General features: G+C 43.2%; 5 protein-coding genes across 6 annotated transcripts; 3 read left to right on the top strand and 2 right to left on the bottom strand.

The window, feature by feature from the left end:
- Nucleotides 1-2,305: 2,305 nt before the first annotated feature.
- BCIN_11g02950 (hypothetical protein) lies at nucleotides 2,306-5,273 on the bottom strand. Of its 2 annotated transcripts, none has more exons than XM_024695925.1 (5): nucleotides 4,336-5,273; nucleotides 4,067-4,284; nucleotides 3,385-4,021; nucleotides 3,043-3,334; nucleotides 2,306-2,993 (listed from the first exon to the last, which is right to left on the bottom strand). In XM_024695925.1, exons 1-5 carry the CDS (start codon nucleotides 5,034-5,036, stop codon nucleotides 2,430-2,432), a joined length of 2,412 nt encoding a protein of 803 aa, XP_024551727.1. In that variant the 5' UTR covers nucleotides 5,037-5,273; the 3' UTR covers nucleotides 2,306-2,429. The 2 variants fall into 2 exon arrangements, with proteins under 2 accessions (XP_024551727.1, XP_001556797.1); XM_001556747.2 differs by having other exon boundaries at nucleotides 3,385-4,015.
- Nucleotides 5,274-5,472: 199 nt separating this feature from the next.
- BCIN_11g02940 (hypothetical protein) lies at nucleotides 5,473-6,027 on the top strand. Its single transcript, XM_001556746.2, has 3 exons — nucleotides 5,473-5,565; nucleotides 5,623-5,715; nucleotides 5,776-6,027. The coding sequence occupies exons 1-3, from the start codon at nucleotides 5,556-5,558 to the stop codon at nucleotides 5,880-5,882; spliced, it is 210 nt and encodes a 69-aa protein (XP_001556796.1). The 5' UTR covers nucleotides 5,473-5,555; the 3' UTR covers nucleotides 5,883-6,027.
- Nucleotides 6,028-6,304: 277 nt separating this feature from the next.
- On the bottom strand, nucleotides 6,305-8,050 carry BCIN_11g02930 (hypothetical protein). Its single transcript, XM_001556745.2, has one exon. The coding sequence runs from the start codon at nucleotides 7,782-7,784 to the stop codon at nucleotides 6,465-6,467; it is 1,320 nt and encodes a 439-aa protein (XP_001556795.2). The 5' UTR covers nucleotides 7,785-8,050; the 3' UTR covers nucleotides 6,305-6,464.
- Nucleotides 8,051-8,425: 375 nt separating this feature from the next.
- On the top strand, nucleotides 8,426-10,654 carry BCIN_11g02920 (hypothetical protein). The gene is made up of 4 exons (XM_024695924.1): nucleotides 8,426-8,655; nucleotides 8,707-8,748; nucleotides 8,803-9,809; nucleotides 9,865-10,654. The coding sequence occupies exons 1-4, from the start codon at nucleotides 8,610-8,612 to the stop codon at nucleotides 10,177-10,179; spliced, it is 1,410 nt and encodes a 469-aa protein (XP_024551726.1). The 5' UTR covers nucleotides 8,426-8,609; the 3' UTR covers nucleotides 10,180-10,654.
- A 1,501-nt stretch (nucleotides 10,655-12,155) lies between these two features.
- BCIN_11g02910 (hypothetical protein) lies at nucleotides 12,156-16,288 on the top strand. Its single transcript, XM_024695923.1, has 5 exons — nucleotides 12,156-12,220; nucleotides 12,389-12,510; nucleotides 12,611-14,049; nucleotides 14,099-14,200; nucleotides 14,247-16,288. The coding sequence occupies exons 3-5, from the start codon at nucleotides 12,799-12,801 to the stop codon at nucleotides 15,678-15,680; spliced, it is 2,787 nt and encodes a 928-aa protein (XP_024551725.1). The 5' UTR covers nucleotides 12,156-12,220; nucleotides 12,389-12,510; nucleotides 12,611-12,798; the 3' UTR covers nucleotides 15,681-16,288.
- The last annotated feature ends 828 nt before the right edge of the window (nucleotides 16,289-17,116 follow it).

Below are 17,116 nucleotides of genomic sequence, written 5' to 3'. Positions count from 1 at the left end.
ATCCCTTTAAAAATAAGTTACTTATAATGACAGTTATCTTACTACAGAGAGCATGTAAGACTCGGCAATTCACCATATACGATGAATCTTTATCAGCATAGAATTCTAGAACCGACTTCAACAATCAATGCCACTCACCAACCAGCCGTATATTATAGCTGTCGCTACAGCATCCTCGCCATCTAGACATGAAACCTCATAAGAGATCGCCTATTAGGTATACCTTCGGCTAGACCTTTAAGGTAGACTAGGGAGAAGCAATAAGAAAGCTCTAGTTCCACCACCCTGTCGCCATCTATATCAATATCTATATCAATATCTATATCAATATCTATCTCTATCTCTATCTCACTATATCTCTTATATATTTTATCATTCTCACTATGCATCTTACTATACATCTCACTATTAACCTCATAAATATACTATATCTACATCTACATCTACAACAAAGCATCTTCTTCAACAAATATACTACAACTATATTTTATTAGCTATCTCGTTATTTATATCATATCTTATTACATCTACATCAACATCTACAAATCACATCCATCGCCAAACCTCATAAGAGATCGCCCGATAGGTACGCTCTCGGGGCAAGGCCTGTTGGGTTAAACCTGGGAGAAGCGTTAAGAAAGCAGAAAGCCCAGGTACCACGACTCCATCGCCACAAATCTCGGCACAGATCGACAACAGAATTCCTCGCGACAAGCCAACCGAAAGACAAATACAACTCAAATACGCAAAAGAAAACGTGTATCACTGCATGTGTATCGCTGTCACTCGACTCGACACATCAATCCGGAGAAGTTCGGAGCGCACGCGGAAGAAGCTAAGTATACACTAATTAAAATTTCGAAATATACATACTGTCACTTAAAATTTCTTAGAAATGTAAACTATACTTTACCTTCCATGATGCAATTTTTATTTCTACTCGCACAAAAAATATGCATCTTACATAGAGTGCCAGCCAAATGCCAATAACTTCGAGTAAAACGACCCAGGATTCTTCTTCAAGTACCAGCATAATGCCAACAACTCAACGAAAAAATCAGAATGGCAGAATTCTCAATCGAAAAGAAAAGAAAAGAAAATGAAAAAAAAGAAGTGAGAGAGAGGGTAAGGAATTGGGATTTTGGAATATGGCCATGTTGGAATGAACACGTGTTTTGGTCGGGAGTGAGGATGGAGGAAGGAAGGGAAGGAAAGAATGAAATATAGTAATAGATTCAAACAGCATCGATAGTTAGATAGACCTAAATAGTATCGATTTCTCGTACCTTCCAGATCGAAACCTCAATGTTAGATTCTGGCAGGTAGGTACGTTCCTCATCCGAGGGAAATCGTAGATGTATGTATGTATGTATGTATGTATGTATGTATGTATGTATGTATGTATGTATATAGCCATTCAATTCTATTTTCTATATTCTTGTCCAGAATGTACTTGATGAAGGAATAAGTATGATGCAGCTCCTTCTCTGAGAACCTTTTAATAGGATAGGAATAAGTGATCCGATCGATCAATCAATCGTGAGAGAATTGAATGGGAGATCGACAATAACATTTACTTACAAGACAAAAATAGTATATAAAAACAAATAAAAAGTAAACAGAATTAAAAAGAAATTTAAATTTTTTTATAGCCATTTTACGGAATCGTAGAGTTACGAGTTATGACAACAGCATTACTGCGAATGCAAAAGACTGTCAGAAAGATGTGTATGGGTATTATTGCAAACAAGCTATGAAACAATCTGGATGGCTGATATTCCTCATTACCAACTGAGGGAGATCCATTTGCAGTGATAGGAAATGGGGAATAATTCATGAATAAAACTGAAGAAGGAACAAGTAAATTGAAGATAAGAAGACACCAACGGTTTATAACATGACCAAAATAACACCGTAGATGCTGAAGTAAATAAGAGAACTAGAGAGGAAATTTACATAGTAACAGAAACGGGAAGTTTTTGATTTCAGCTAGTATATTCTCAATCGTTCATGTAATTGTTAAATGCGATTAGAAGACTCGAATATACTTACTCGAAAGTATAGAGCCAGTCGAGATTCACTCGTTTAAGGCATTCAATGGAAGGGAATCCAGTGCATGTCAACAAGGTAAACTACAAGCACCAGACGATAGCCAATGCAAATTTTGGAGAAGCTATCATTGACCTGATTCGACGCCAAGTTTCTACTAACATCCTCCTCTTGTACTCTGAGAGGAGATATTGGTAAGCGACGAGCACAGTGTATTATACTAATATAATGCTCTAATGATTAACACCAGCAATACTCGAAGTATTTATGTAGCTTTATTCATCTCGCTCCTACTCGCTCCTATTCTCTCAATTGTAGCAACCCAACCCCATTAAACCATACCAAAATATCTACCCAGCACGCTTCTCAAGCCTTGCAATTTATTTCATCAACTTTGCGATGAAAGGGTGCTTCAATGCTTCCGTGGGCGTTATTCGTTTCTCTGGGTTGAGCGCCAAACATCTTTCCAGTAAGTCCCCAAACAATGTCAACTCCTTCTGCTCAACCTCTGTTAATCCCTTTGATGCCGAGATTAGACGAGTTCGGAGATCTCTGCTTGGCTTTGCAAACGCCATTGTCTTAACGACATCCTTGCCAGTCAATTTGTCGGGTTCAACGCTTCTGAAATTCAACATATCATCAAAATGTACTCCGGCAAAATCGGCTTTTTTCAACATCTTAACTGAAAACTTTCCGCGGCAATCCATGATGGAGCGTAACATTTGATTATTGGATCTACCAGTAAATAGAATTTTACCGGTATATAATTCGTATAGGGTACATCCAATAGACCAAATATCAATGGCGAAGTCGTATTTCATACCAAGAATGATTTCTGGTGCACGATAGAAACGAGAAACAAGATAAGGAGTGATCTCGTTATCCGTTGCGTCCGAAGCGGATCCCAAATCACAAATTTTGAGCATGTTGCGAGTTTCATTGACCTAAGCGACGAGTTAGCAAAGGAGATTTGTGAGCTGAAGTAAAACTTACCAAAATATTATCAGGTTTCAGATCCGCGTGCAAGATATTGGCCTTCTTCATCAAGCTGAGACCGAGGAACATCTGATGAGCATATGCTCGCACGGCCTTGAGATTGATACCAACATTGTTTCCGAATTTTTTCAGAACCTCGCGCAAATTGATACTCAAATGTTCGAAAACCATACACAAATGACCTTTGTGTTCAAAATATCGTTCTAGACGTATCATATGTTTTTTGTCCTCGGGATCCGCATCTTTGATCTTTTCTAGAATCTCAATCTCTTTCATTCCAGCCTTCCTCCTATGATACTGTTAGTACATGAGGTTTAGGATGGGTATAGATCCACTTACATAGTCTCATTGTTCCGAATAAGCTTGATTGCGACCAACTTTTTGGTAGTAATGTCCATAGCTCGAACCACACCCGAGAACATACCCTTTCCAAGATTTGCTTGGACATGATATCTACCATTCAAGAGTTCACCAAGGATAATCTTGTAGTAACCCTCAAGATCATCCCAATTGTCGAGCATGCCTATGTCGAGCTCTTTAGCTTGTGGAATAGGCACCGCTTTGGCAACGTCGCCATTCGTGATAGCTTGAGGCTTATCATCCGCGACTGAATCTTCGGCAAACATGTCGTCATCGTCATCGTCTGCAAACATATCAAATTCGTCCTTCGATTTTGGAGCTTTGACTTCAGCGGGGGCAATCTCGGCAGGAAGAAGGACGTCTTGTTCAGACGTGGGCTTCGTTTCGTTGTATGCCCCAGAGGATATCTCATCAAAATGTCGTTGGCCGTCGCGCTGTCTATCTTCTCTCATATCCATAGTTGGATCATAATCTGCGGCTGAAGGTCCATCCTCCTCATCTGCTGTTGGAACTCCATGTGAGTTGGCAAGATCCTGATCATCCGTGATTGCGAAAGCGGAAGGGGATCCTGGATCCATAGGAGTTCCGGGAGTCGAGACGGTTGGTGAAGCTGAGACTGACGAATCAGTGAGGAAATTGCAATACGGTGTAATCTGCTTACCGGTTGGGCCTGAAGGGCTATCATCTTCACCTTGTCCAGGTGTGGATCCTCCGGATCTGTCCCCTAAGTGCAGAGCTTGTACTAACAAGGGTGTACCAGAACCTCTATACTTAGCTTTTATTGCCTCACGACGCTTGCGTCTCTGCTCTATGAGTGTAGCCTCATCAATTGGCTCTTCTTCAGGAGCTTCATTCGAAGCTTCCTCAGCAGGAGTAGATCTAGGTTGCATCAGTAAATGCCCAGCATAGAGGGATTGATCAATAGCATACATATCCATCTCACTCCCATCACGTTGATGTTTATGCTGTTGCAATTGCCCTTGAGTAGTTTTAGCCTCATGTCTCGAATTATCAGTAGGCAGCGGGCCCTTTCCCCGATTGCTCACTGACTGGTCTCTTGAACTTCGGTATGAACCTCCATACCCATAAGGCTTGTTTCTATCTGTATAATCACTATACCGGCTGCCATTATTTACTGACTGTCCATTTCTTCCACCTCTATCTCCTTCACGATTAGCTCGGTAAGGCGAACGACTCCTGGTTCGAGGACGTTTTTCGGAATGCCTATCTCGATGATCATTGTCGTCATATCGTAGTTCGGATGAGTTCATTGGCCCTTTGTCTATGTCTTCGTATGAAATCCGTGGGCGGCGTCTATGGTCTTGAGAATAATCTTCGTAATGAACCTTGAATCGTCTTGGATCGTTTCTGCTACGGTCTGAGTAGTCGTCATCTCTAGGTCTCTTCGAACCTCGAGAGTGTCGGTCAGAATAAGGGGAACGGCTTCTCTGATCTCTAGATCTATATGATTGCTCGGAGGAGCGTGGTGATAAAGAAGTCGTACTAGAACGGGTTCTGTCTTGACGGTCAACGGAAGTGCTACCGAGTGTACGCTGCGACGTAGTTGCCTTCTTCTCCACTACTCCATCGCGAATCTCGCCCTCATCGGAGCTTGCTGATGATGCCGTCATATTCCTTGTTATGATTGTAAGGACGAAAGCGCCCCCTGCCTTAGATTTGGATAAATGTGTGTCAGCCAAAGATCACAAACAAGATCCCAAAGTGAGAAGAGCCCAACCGGTTATCTCTCAGCGCATAATTTTCTTCTTTGCTTTGGCTTGCTTGGGCAGTGTGATAGTGAAGGATGAGTCTCAATATAACAGATAGAAGTATAAGAGAGTGAAGTGTCAATTATGGGTTTGACTGCCAAGTTGTTGCTGTGTATGTAGTTGTACAACTGAAACTGATAAATTCAACATCTTGCATGACGGTCAGTTGCAGCTACCATATCGATAAACAGACTAATCTGAATTGGGCTAGGTTGATTTTGCATCCACTTGTCAGCATTCTTTAAAGAAAACCCGCAAAAGTCCCCTTCCCCCACCAAAAAGTGCCTCGAGAAGTCCAGAATAATTCCGCATTTCTTCCACCAAAAAAGACGATCAATTATTTCAAAAGGTCACCCAAAACTACGACAAATTTAATTCAAAATGGGAGGAAGTCCGTATAATCCTGTTCATCCTTCGCAGGCCACATGATACTGACCAAAACACGCAGACGGCACAAACCCTATCCACAACAAAGTGAAGAAGAAGGTCAAGGTTGAGGATGATGAAGAGACGATCGCATTCAAGCTGAAGCAGAAGGAGGGTAAGTGACTTTGTGTTCACACTATCTAGCACTACACCTCATTGACAATCACTACTTCAGACAAGGCAAACCAAGCAAAATTAGCCAAGGAGATCGGTGGACAGAAGGGCCCCTTGAAGACCAAGTCGCACGGCATTTCCGGCAGCGGTGGAAAGGGAAAGAAATAGATGAGGTTCAATTCGATGCGCGATGGGTTATTGAGTTTACGAGATATTTGAGAACAGGCGTGGATAATACGGCGTATGGGTTTGATGGAGGATTATCAGACATGTGTGATAAGGCTTTGAGCTGAACATGGGGAACCATTTACCACGACGGAGTAATCTATTCAATATGCTTAGGCATATTCTGGAAAATCTATATTGATCCAGAAGTTACTGATAAATGCAGCCGTGTTTCAAATGTGAAAGTGTTTCTATTATAAACTACCAAAGATGGCTACAACTTCGCCGCTTACAAGCCCATGAAAGCCTTCGCCGACTGTGCTGGTGTGATGAATTTTAAAGCATTTGAAAACTCCGCATCTCTTCCCCATTTCATATACGAAGATATAAAAAATTAGAGGGTGTATCATTGCGGATGATCATGGTCACCGGTCTTCCGCCTCATGGCCATCAAAACCCTCGGCCTCAAAACCCTCGGCCACAGCCGCTGCCTTGGCATCAGATCCTGACCAACACCATTAGTACTTTGATCCTTCTTCGAGGCACTCATTCATTAATCAGTATTGTCCATCAGTCTTTTCCACATCACACTACATCGCACAAACTAGAATCTCGCTCTGCCCGTGCCTTTTTCTCAGCTTTCGCCTTCATGGCTTCCCTGGCTTTGGCTTGTTGCCTTGCCATTCCAATCTTCATTGCGTTCCTCCAGTTTTCAACCACAAAGAGTTTGACCAGACGAATGTTGTAAAATCCGTCCTCATCCTTGATCGCAGCTTCTGGGATAGCCCCCTCGTATAGTTCTCCCTCCATAATGACACCCTTCAGAACCTTTGTAGCTGCCGACCTCATTTGATTATCACCTCCATCCAGAGGAATATTAGCTTTGATACCGTCATTCATCACTTCCACTAGATGTCTTGCAAGATTCCAGTCGTGTCGCCTAGTTTCGTATTCATCCTTGATACCAAATCTTTCGAAAACTTCATCTCGAATTTGTTCCCTCGTGATTTTAGTATCGCTATACTTTCCTTCTTCGTGACACATGGGTATAAATTCATCAACCCAGGCTCTAAAAATGGGTCGTTTTACCAGACGTTGACGATCATTGTGCTTTAGCTTTTTCTTCCCCTCTGCTCCGCCCTCTTGGCCCCTCTCGGCAATAACACCAGTAGCATCTCCATCCGCTTCATTCTCGGCCACACCTCTGACCCAGAACATTCGACAAGTAGCGGCATATTCAAACATTTCCTGTTGAGTACTGAAACGTTTCCACCACTTTTCTTGATCAAGCCCCAAGAAGTCCAGTATCTCGGCCGGATTGTCAGTCAGAAATACCATACTCTTCTTCCTATCTGCCAACTCAATTTCGGGGATTCGTATGAAGAACGCGTGGTTGTTGATAGTAAGCCCAAAACCTCTGATCGTGGTGCCAATTATGTTCCATAGGTCGCCATGAGCAGAATGAAATAGCTCCCAGTCGAATTCATGCTCGCTTTTACATATATGGACATCTACTTGAACGTACCAACTCGCCGACGAAGTATCTGTAGATTCAGCCAGATTCTCTCCACCCTTAGCACCAGCGATATTATCTCCTGGCCAAGGAACCACAAAGTTGATGGTAGGGCTGCCTTTGTCTTGCAACAAGGCCTTAGCATTCAAAGCTTTCTTGAGCACATCCCCGACTTGATCTTTAGAAGAAAACGCGCCCTCCAAAGGTAGTGCAACAAGGATGTCAACATCCCCATAAGTAGTCTTGCCAGGCCCTTCAATAGCACTCTCAACTTTGGAGTAAAATTTGCGTAGAACTGCTTGATTCTGTTTGAGAGCGTTGTCGTAGACTTCTTGAGTCATACGAGGCGTCTCGATGGGTGGGACATGGGAAGAAAACGCGTGGCCCCCCATTATTTCAAGAAAGTGCAGTGGGAAAGAACGAAAGATTAAGTATTGGAGGTACAAGGTTCATATGCAGATTCTATAAGCCACACCAAACGACGACAAGCATTGTGCTGTGCAAACATGATATGGATTGTGATGGAAGGGAAATGTGCAAACCTAGAGAAAGAGAAGCAAACCCATAAAAGGAAATCAGGATGGGAACCGGAAGGAGAAGCTCCAACTACAATTCTCCCTTTTTCTCGTACCGTACGATGTCAAAAATGGCGATGTTCTTTACATGATGTTTACATGATAATTAAAGAGGAGTTGAAAACATTCCGACGAAGGAATATCTTCAACACGATTTATGCCAATTTTCTCGGTGTCTGGTTCCGATCGTTCCGTGGATTTCGAGAATTAATCCATTCATTCCACTTCGAAGCATGGCATCCTCGCTATCTTCGCCAATCCTCGTCTCTGCGGGGATTTACCAGGGAAGAAAGGAATGATCAAGAAAGTCATCCGTGGTCACCATCTCACAATTGTCTTTGCCATACCATTTAATTGGGCAAAAGAAGGACAAAGTCGTCATGACTGCGCCTCTACGCAAAATGGTAGGCTTGATTTGTGTGATGATTGAATTCTAAGCGCTATGTGACTGGCCATCCCTCATTTGACCGTTGCCATAGCCCCGCGAGGATTCTTGATGTTAAGGTTTGCCTACTGCGCAGCTTCATGATAAATAACAGCTGCGTCCTTCTGCTCTACCTACTTTGACAGCCTTACCACCACACTTTGAGTAAACTCACATTTGCAGGCATATATTTCTCACAGAGCAATCACAACGCAAGAATGTCATATCATAACTATCCACCATATGGCGCACCGCCGGCTGGACGTGAGTAAAGTCTACATTGTTGTTTGCGACAAAATCTTAACTTGAGCACAGTTGCCCCGCAGTCTGGATACCCTCCACAAATACCACCTCGTCGTATGTGAATTTATGTTTGCGACAATGCAGCAGCACCTGCTGACTTTCAAATAGATTCTCCCCAGCCATATCAGCAATACCCGCCAGCCCAAAGTCCATATCCTCAAAATTCATATGGTGCTCATCCACAACAACCTCCATATCCACCGCAGCAACAGCCATACCAACAACACCCTCCCCAACAAGGTTCCTACCCACAACAGCAACCATATGGCGCACCTCCGCCAGGTCCGCCGGGGCATTTTCCCCCGCCACAATCATCGCATTACCCTCCGTCGCAAAGCGGATATTCTCAACCACCATATGGCGCTCCACCCCCAGGCGCACAACCTCAATACGGCGCGCCAATGGGCTATGGACAACCCACTCCACCTTCAGTTGGATATGACCTGAACTTACCAAGCCCTCCTCGCATACCCTACGACGGACGCGCAGATGCGCAGGCGTTGCGCAAAGCCATGAAAGGTTTCGGTACCGATGAAGCGACTCTTATCGAGGTATTACACAACAAGGGACCTTTGCAAATAGAAGTTTTACGACAAGCTTTCTCTGATACTTTCAAGAGGAAATTATTGGCAGATGTGGAGAGTGAGACAAGCTCGTATTTTAGGGAAGGTCTCGCTGCGATTATTCGGGGTCCCTTGATACAAGATTGTCATTTGCTTTATTCCGCCATGGACGGGATAGGTACAAAAGAGAAATACCTGACCGAAGTGTTGATGGGTAGGTCAAATGCCGATATCAATGCGATCAAGTCAATGTATCAACGCCGATACAAGAGAAGTCTGGCAGGCGATCTCAAGGGTGATTTGAGTATGAAGACGGAGGATCATTTCTTGATGGTATTAGAGGCCAATAGAAACGAGGAGAGTGCGCCAGTAATCCCTCGCGATGTTGACCGAGACGTGGCAGCTATATGGAATGCGACAGAGGCCATACGTGGGCATGACGCAAAGACCGTTTGCGAGATATTCACGAAACGAAGTGATGCGCAACTACGAGCAATCAATCATACATACCAGCAACAACATGGAAAGCCATTGGAATGGGTTATCAAAAAGGTGAGTAAAATTCATTGCAGATATATTAAGAAACCTCACTGACTCCTTGGACAAGAAGTTCAGTGGCCACATGGAGGATGCCCTCCTCTTCCAACTTCGCACAGCTTCAGATAAAGCCATGCGTGATGCAAACCTCATGGAGGATTCAATGAAAGGTTTTGGCACAAAAGACAAATTACTTGTTGCTCGAGTCGTCCGATGCCATTGGGATCCCAAACATATGGATCAAGTCAAGGGTGCATATCAGCATGCCTACGGACGATCTTTGGCATCCAGAATTTCTGCGGATACAAGTGGTTATTATGAGAAGCTGATGGTGAAATGCGTCGAGTGCAGTAATTTGGTTCAACCTGGTTATACATGGTTCTAGATCATTTGCATCAAGATGGCTCTGGTTTCATTTAGGTAATGATTATGTATGATGTGTTTGGGGGTATGGCCTGTCGGCCTGACAATTTTGGGATTTGGGATTTGGGATTGAAAGGAAAGGAAAGGAAAGGAAAGGAAAGGAAAGGAAAGGAAAGGAAAGGAAAGGAAAGGAAAGGAAAGGAAAGGAAAGGAAAGGAAAGGAAAGGAAAGGAAAGGAAAGGCCATGGGATAGAGGGATTGGTGGGTTAATTGGGGATCTCCATCAGCGAGCAATCGCTATAGGTAGTACTTTCAGTTATGCGGCGTTTATTTGGGATGGAATCGGTGAGATGATACCAGGACCATGTTTACCACGAATTTGTTTTGATTATTTCGCGAATATACCTCAATTTGATTTCCAATGAGTTTCGGTGTGTACAATGTTTTGTTTGTGTTACCTGTTATACTTGGCTTGACCACAAGTATGTACGCTAGCAATTAACCACCCCCGCCATTCGAAGAAAGGATGAAAAGAGGATGAAAAAAAAAAAACAAACTGTATCGTATCATACGATAAATCGTCAACAATCATTAGTGTCTTAGGTGTGAATGCGGATGAATTGTTATGAATAATAATAATTACGATCTTGTGAAAAATAAAGTAAATACGAGCATTGGATCATATTAATCTACTCGAATGATTACTGAATGGGTATGTAAAACTATACTGTATATACTCTACCGTAACATCATCAGAGTTTCATTCGGCTGTTTCAGCGACTTGTCTTGCGAATGATTGGTGGTGTGGGTAAAGATTGATAATAAATTGATTAGTGTAGTAGGTAGATAGGTAGGTAGGTAGGTAGGTAGGTAGGTAGGTACTAGGTACTTGTAGGGTTTGGGCCGGAATCACATCTTGTACATAGATAGCTACATAATACATGTATGGGCGTACCACAATTTCGGTAGCTAGAGATGGATCCACTGTTCATATACACATACACACACACACACACACATACATACGGATAATAAGACAAGACAAGACAAGACAAGACAGGTAAGTAGGTCTCTGTAAATGAAACTTAAAGTGAAGACATGGGGGTGTTCTACTCGACTCTGTATATGCTCTTCCACAGATCGCCCGCGTGCGAAGGATCTAGGTGTGGTTTATTGTCGATGGATAGATGGGTAGATAGACAGATAGACAGATAGACAGACACAAAGATATCTGGTATCTAGAGAGTCCCGAATTAAAATGCTTGCTCGCCGAGTTTTCACTCTACTATTATAGAGCAATACTAGGGACATATTAATTCCATACTATTACCCGACCGTCTACCTGTGATCAATCCTACCTATCCCACTTGGGTAGGTAATAATAGAACCCCTAGCTGATTATTCGGTATCTTATGTCACAAAGTCAGCTAATATCGATAATTAAGTTATTATAGCGAGCACACTGCCTCCCTCCTGATGAGTAACCAAATGAATACTAATAAATAAAAAGCCATAGCGGACTAATAAATGGATGATTGAGCATCTATTTGATCGAACAATGGCCAACTCAAATACTAACGACGCCTTTCTACCGAGGACACTCCCTTCTCGTGTGATGTGAGTATCGTAATAATAATAATAAGTGGTGTATTGAACTCTTCGGAAATTGTAATCATCCTGGAGAAAGGGAAGGGAAGAAAGAAAAGAGCGTCTGCTAGACAATGTATGTTCTTTTGTCTTGTTCGATTTCATTCACTAATAAAGACATTCCTCACGATTCATTTGCTACTTTTCCTAATTCTTTTATTACCTATCATATTACTCACTATATTTGGAGCAAATAGGCAAGGGCCCCAACGCTAGCAAATTTTAGCTTCGTATAGTTTAGCTTTTATTAACTTTCTTCTGATTTCTTCATCATCAACATTTACTTCTCTCTTCGTTTTATTCATCCTTCTTATACACTCCCTCACTCCATCGCCTTTAATCCCTTTTCGTGATCTTTTCAACAAACAAACCACTTTAGGTTCATAATGGTGGCTCTCTGATTAATACGGTTCGCTGTGAGTCCCCTACCTAGGCAATCTCTTTTCCTCTTTTCCTCTGTTCCTCTGATACGCTTGATACGAGAATACGTCTCAGACTCTCGGCAATCCCTTCATAACATCCGTTTTGCATAATCTTGGGATTAGAAATGCCTGGGTACTAATAATAAGTCCGTCTGAATATAGATCGATTATTCCACTCGAGGAACGCTTGTTGCAGACTTGCGACATCTTACTTTTCTTCTGAACCCCTATTGACCCTACGATATGGATCTCTAAAGTCTTCGCATTACTCTCTGCATATCTAGGTACCGTTTCCTTTCCTTGATTCACTCCCTTCCGACGCTCGACCAATTAAACGACTCTGGTGTACTTTGGTCACATGATACTTATAATAATAATTGATAGTGTCTTTATTATAAGGTTGACGAAATTCACCTTTCCGCGCTTTACTATTAGGCCCGAATTGATTTCCATCCGTTCGAAAACAATCCTCTCGATAACACAAATCTTGGAGGGTTTGTGGTTACTCTGATCAAACAAATCAATCATTGTTCTTTTTTAAACACGTGCACTTCACGTGGGCCATAGATCGAATGCCTCCAATACGTCTTGACGAGAGTGACGACGACTCTGAGCTTTCGGACGTTGACGTAGCTGAGATCGCCAGTGTAGCTCTCTCGGATACCCCAGGATCTACAGTAATTCCAACTGCCACAGGCTTACCTGGACACGATGAGATGAATAGGAATGTGTCTCCTCCTAGATCTCAGACCATTGCAGCATCATCAAACCCAGAAGAAGATGGTGGAATGATTGGTCTTGCCACCCGGCCACTGTTCCATGACAAAGGCGATCCACGAAATAGTGTAAAGGCGGAATCTGAGTCTCCCAAACATACTCGATTGACCATACAAAATTCGGGACGTCGAGGCAAGAAGTTATTGTTATCCACCGAACGGGAGTCTGGAAATAATCCATCCGAACAACCACCGAATACCCTGAAGAGAAAATCATTTCCAAGTGACTCTCCTAATAATGCTTCCACGAGTCCCACAGCACACAGACAGCTTCGTCGTTCAGATCTTGTTACGCCAACGCTAAGACAACCTTCCATAGCGACCTCTGAACGTCAGTCCATCCGCCACCACGAATCACCATCCAATGCCAAGATCCAAGAAGAAACTGCTCATTTAAGGGAAGTTTTATTGCATGTGTCAACTGAAGCGACTCAAGAAATATTGAAGGAGCAGTGGAGAAACTTTCTTTTCACGAATGCAAAAGAGTCACACATCACATTCATTCTTCGAGCTGGATTGAAGAATGCTACTCCTAATGTTCTTGGACGAATCTACAACGACTCTGGTGTCATGAAAGATGCCTTCTTGGAGACTATCACCTCTAAACAGCCCGTTGTCGCTAGGGTTCTCAAGAGTGCATCTGCAAATCAACTTGCAGATCTTGTGCCCAGTAAAGTTCTGGATCAGGCGTTATCTGAACGGTTAAAGAGTGTTCCAGCAAAAACGCTCATACGATGGCTAGCTGAGGCTGACAGACTTGGTTACAGTCTTGATGACATCCTGGATGAGAGCGATGAGACTGTCGTACCAAACATACCGAGTAGGGCGCAAAGTCATGACGCTGATGATGGTGATGATAATGATACAGAAATGATAGATGATGGACAAAAGAAATTGGAAGCCCCTTCTTTGGATCCACTTGTTGCTGAACAGGAACGAATCAGCGCCCTGCAAAAGTCTCAAAACGATGCCCAAGCAAATCCTCCACGCGAGTTAAGATGCCCCACATGCACCTATAAGTTTGATACCGTTAGAGGTCATAATTTCGTGAGTTCAGAATCATCATGATTTTATTCTAGAGCTAACAGTCATATAGCATCGACAGAAGAATATCTGTACTAGAACTCAGCCTCCGGGATTAAAGTTCTATTGTGGTAATTGTGCTCAAGGCTTTACGACCAAGCAAGGAATGCTATATGTATGTTTGATCTATGTGACTTGCGAATTTCGCTGACTTGCCAAAGCATGAAAAGAAGCGTGTTTGTCTTGGGGAAGAAGGAAGTGCAGACGACGAAACCATTTATCAAGACTACCGAGACGTTGTTTCGAATTCGCCAAATGCTCAATACGGACAGCACCCTGATCACCCACAGACTACATCATTTGGCAATATCCCTCGCCCACCTCTCCACACTCCAGCATCGCGTTCCAAACATATCGAGGCGATTATTGCTTCATCTCCCTGGGACGGCGAGGCTCGTCATTCACCATCTGAATTGCCACCCGAGAAACGTGCTGCTTTAGAAGATGCTCTTCAGAAAATCGAAGAGAAATATCTCGAGGATCAAAGCAAGATTCCCGAGGACTGGACTCCCGAAAGACGAGAAGCACGTCTTATCTCTCTCAAGAATGGAAACGCATCCCGCAAATCTCAAATCCGCAAACAATTTGGTGTTACTCTTCGTATGCGCGACAGAGATAAAGAGGCAAAGAAGATTCGCGAGGTTTTGGGAGCTAACTCTCCAATGGTGCCTACTGGCATGAACCGAGCTGAATACCGTAATTCACCAACGGTTGCTGGCTATCCAGTAAATCCTCAGCAGCAAATGCAACCGAATCAAACACCGGCCAGCATAAGAATGGAGATGGTGGATGTGAGACCTGCTACAGGATTCTCGCCAATCAATGCCCCGCCGCAAAACCAGCAACACCAGCAACATCAGCAACACCAGCAATATCCGCAAGCACCACCAGGTCACCACCCAATGCAATATTCAGGTCCACCTCAAGCTCAAGGTTTCCAACAAAGTATTCCGCCTGTATCACAACTTCTGTCGCAGCAACGACCTAGCCAGGACCACCAAATGAGCCCCCTTGGGTATCAAGGAGCTCCGGAGCAAGCATACAGAGGACCAGAAGATCACGCAAACAAAAGACTCAAGCGTGGATCAAGTGCAGGACTGTCACGATCAGATGAAGAAAGAAGTAGGCATTTTGCATCAGCTGATTCGACTCCAATGGGTGTGAATGAGACAAGGGTTTCAGGGGGAAGAACTCAGGCTTATAACGGTGCGGGAATGCTCTCTGTGGAAAATCAAAGATCTGTTTCTGCAGGAGCAAATGGTGCTATGATTGAAGGTGAGAGTAGACCAAACTCTGCAGGCTCAAGTACTGTGCGAAAGAGGGTGCCAGTTGGTGCGTTGCAGAGGCAATGGGAAGCGTTGAATGGCAAGGGGCCGGGTAGGAAGTCGGAGGTTGAAAATAAGGCGGGGAATGTATTAATGAGTAGTGTGGACGGGAATGAGAAAGCAAATGGACGGGCTGAGGGTGGAAAGTTGGTTATGGGTGGTAAAGGTAAGGAGCCAATGCACGAGGGAGTTAGGAATGTGGTCGATTTGATTAGTGATGATAGTTCGAGTGAGCGTGGAATTAGGAGACCCAGTGGAGGAGGAAAATAGACTCCTGGGAGGGGCAGTGAGATCCTGAAGAGATCATACATTTGTTCGATGGAAGCATGGATTTTCATTTTCATTCAAGGCTACTTGCCTTTTCTTTTATACCTGTTTTTGTCACACAAGCTTTTTTTTTTCTTTCTTCATTCGGAGACCAAGCAAAGGAAAAGAAACAGCGAGATAGGAGACTTATTGGAATCTACATTACAGAAATGGATAGATGGGAGAAGTGTCAAGAAACGTATTGTATTCTAAATACCTCGGTCTGCTTTTTTCCCTTTTTCTTTTTTTCAAAACAGTTTTGATGCGACTCGATGCGATTCGATAAAATACAATACGATAGTTGATGATGTCCTTGGCCTACAAGATCGTGGCTTTAAATATCGTATTTTGATGAAGATGCAGAAGAAGAAGATGATGATGATGATTACTTAGTTAGTTAATACGATGAAATTACTGGATGTTGATTTTCGAGAACATTACAGGAGTTTTTATTGGATGGATGGATGGATGGATGGATGGATTGTATTTGATAGTGTAGGTAGTGTATAATAGGTCATTAGATAGTACCTACCTAGGTAGGTTGATTGATTAATTGATCACCTCTTCCACCACCACGCATGTATTTCAACATCGATCCGAACCATTCTTCGTTCAATTAAGCCTCACTCACCCAAGCAATATCCACGCGCCTTGAGAAATTATAGAAGAGTACCTATGGTTTGTTTGGTAAGATGATGCTTGCTTGGATGGAGAAAGATGTTTTTTTTTTTCTTTTTTGGTGATTTTTGTGAGTGGTTGATTGATTAATTGATTGATGGTTGGGTTGGGTGGTTTGGTAGGGAGGCAGGGAGGGTGGAGGGTGGGAAGGAGATTTTAACATATATATAGATACCTAGGTATAGATATCTTGTAATTATGTGTTTGTACGACTTTAAAGGTAATAACTATCTTTATTCTGATTCTGTGCGGGATTGATTTTGGGGATTGGGAAAGGGGTGTCTGGAGATGTTGGAGGAGGGAGCAGGAGGGAGCAGGAGGGGAGAGGAGGGGGGGATGATTTGTAGGTAGGGTAGGGTAGCTGGAGCACTGTGGTAATCATTCATCTAGTTATCTAGTTATCTATTTATCTATCTAATCAGATCAAATCAAATCAAATCAAATTACTCCACCTCATTCTCCATTCTTCATTCTATTCTTCTCTTCATCAAGCACAAGCACAAGCACAACCACAACCACAACGACGATCACGATCACGAAACCCACACAAATACCCACCCACACCCACCCAATACCCGCGCCCCAAATTCCAACATACAAAACACACGCTCCCCTCCAATCTCCCCTCCCATCCCCTTCCCTTCCCTTCCATCTCATCTCTCTCAGCCTACCTTCCACTGCCGGCGCGCCAAGCGCTTGCCAACCCGGCTAAATACACACGA

This window comes from Botrytis cinerea, chromosome 11, assembly GCF_000143535.2.
Source record: "Botrytis cinerea B05.10 chromosome 11, complete sequence".
In the NCBI taxonomy this organism is placed as follows: domain Eukaryota; kingdom Fungi; phylum Ascomycota; class Leotiomycetes; order Helotiales; family Sclerotiniaceae; genus Botrytis; species Botrytis cinerea.
The sequence above is the reverse complement of the archived record's forward strand: the minus strand, read 5'-3'. Positions and strand labels throughout refer to the sequence as shown.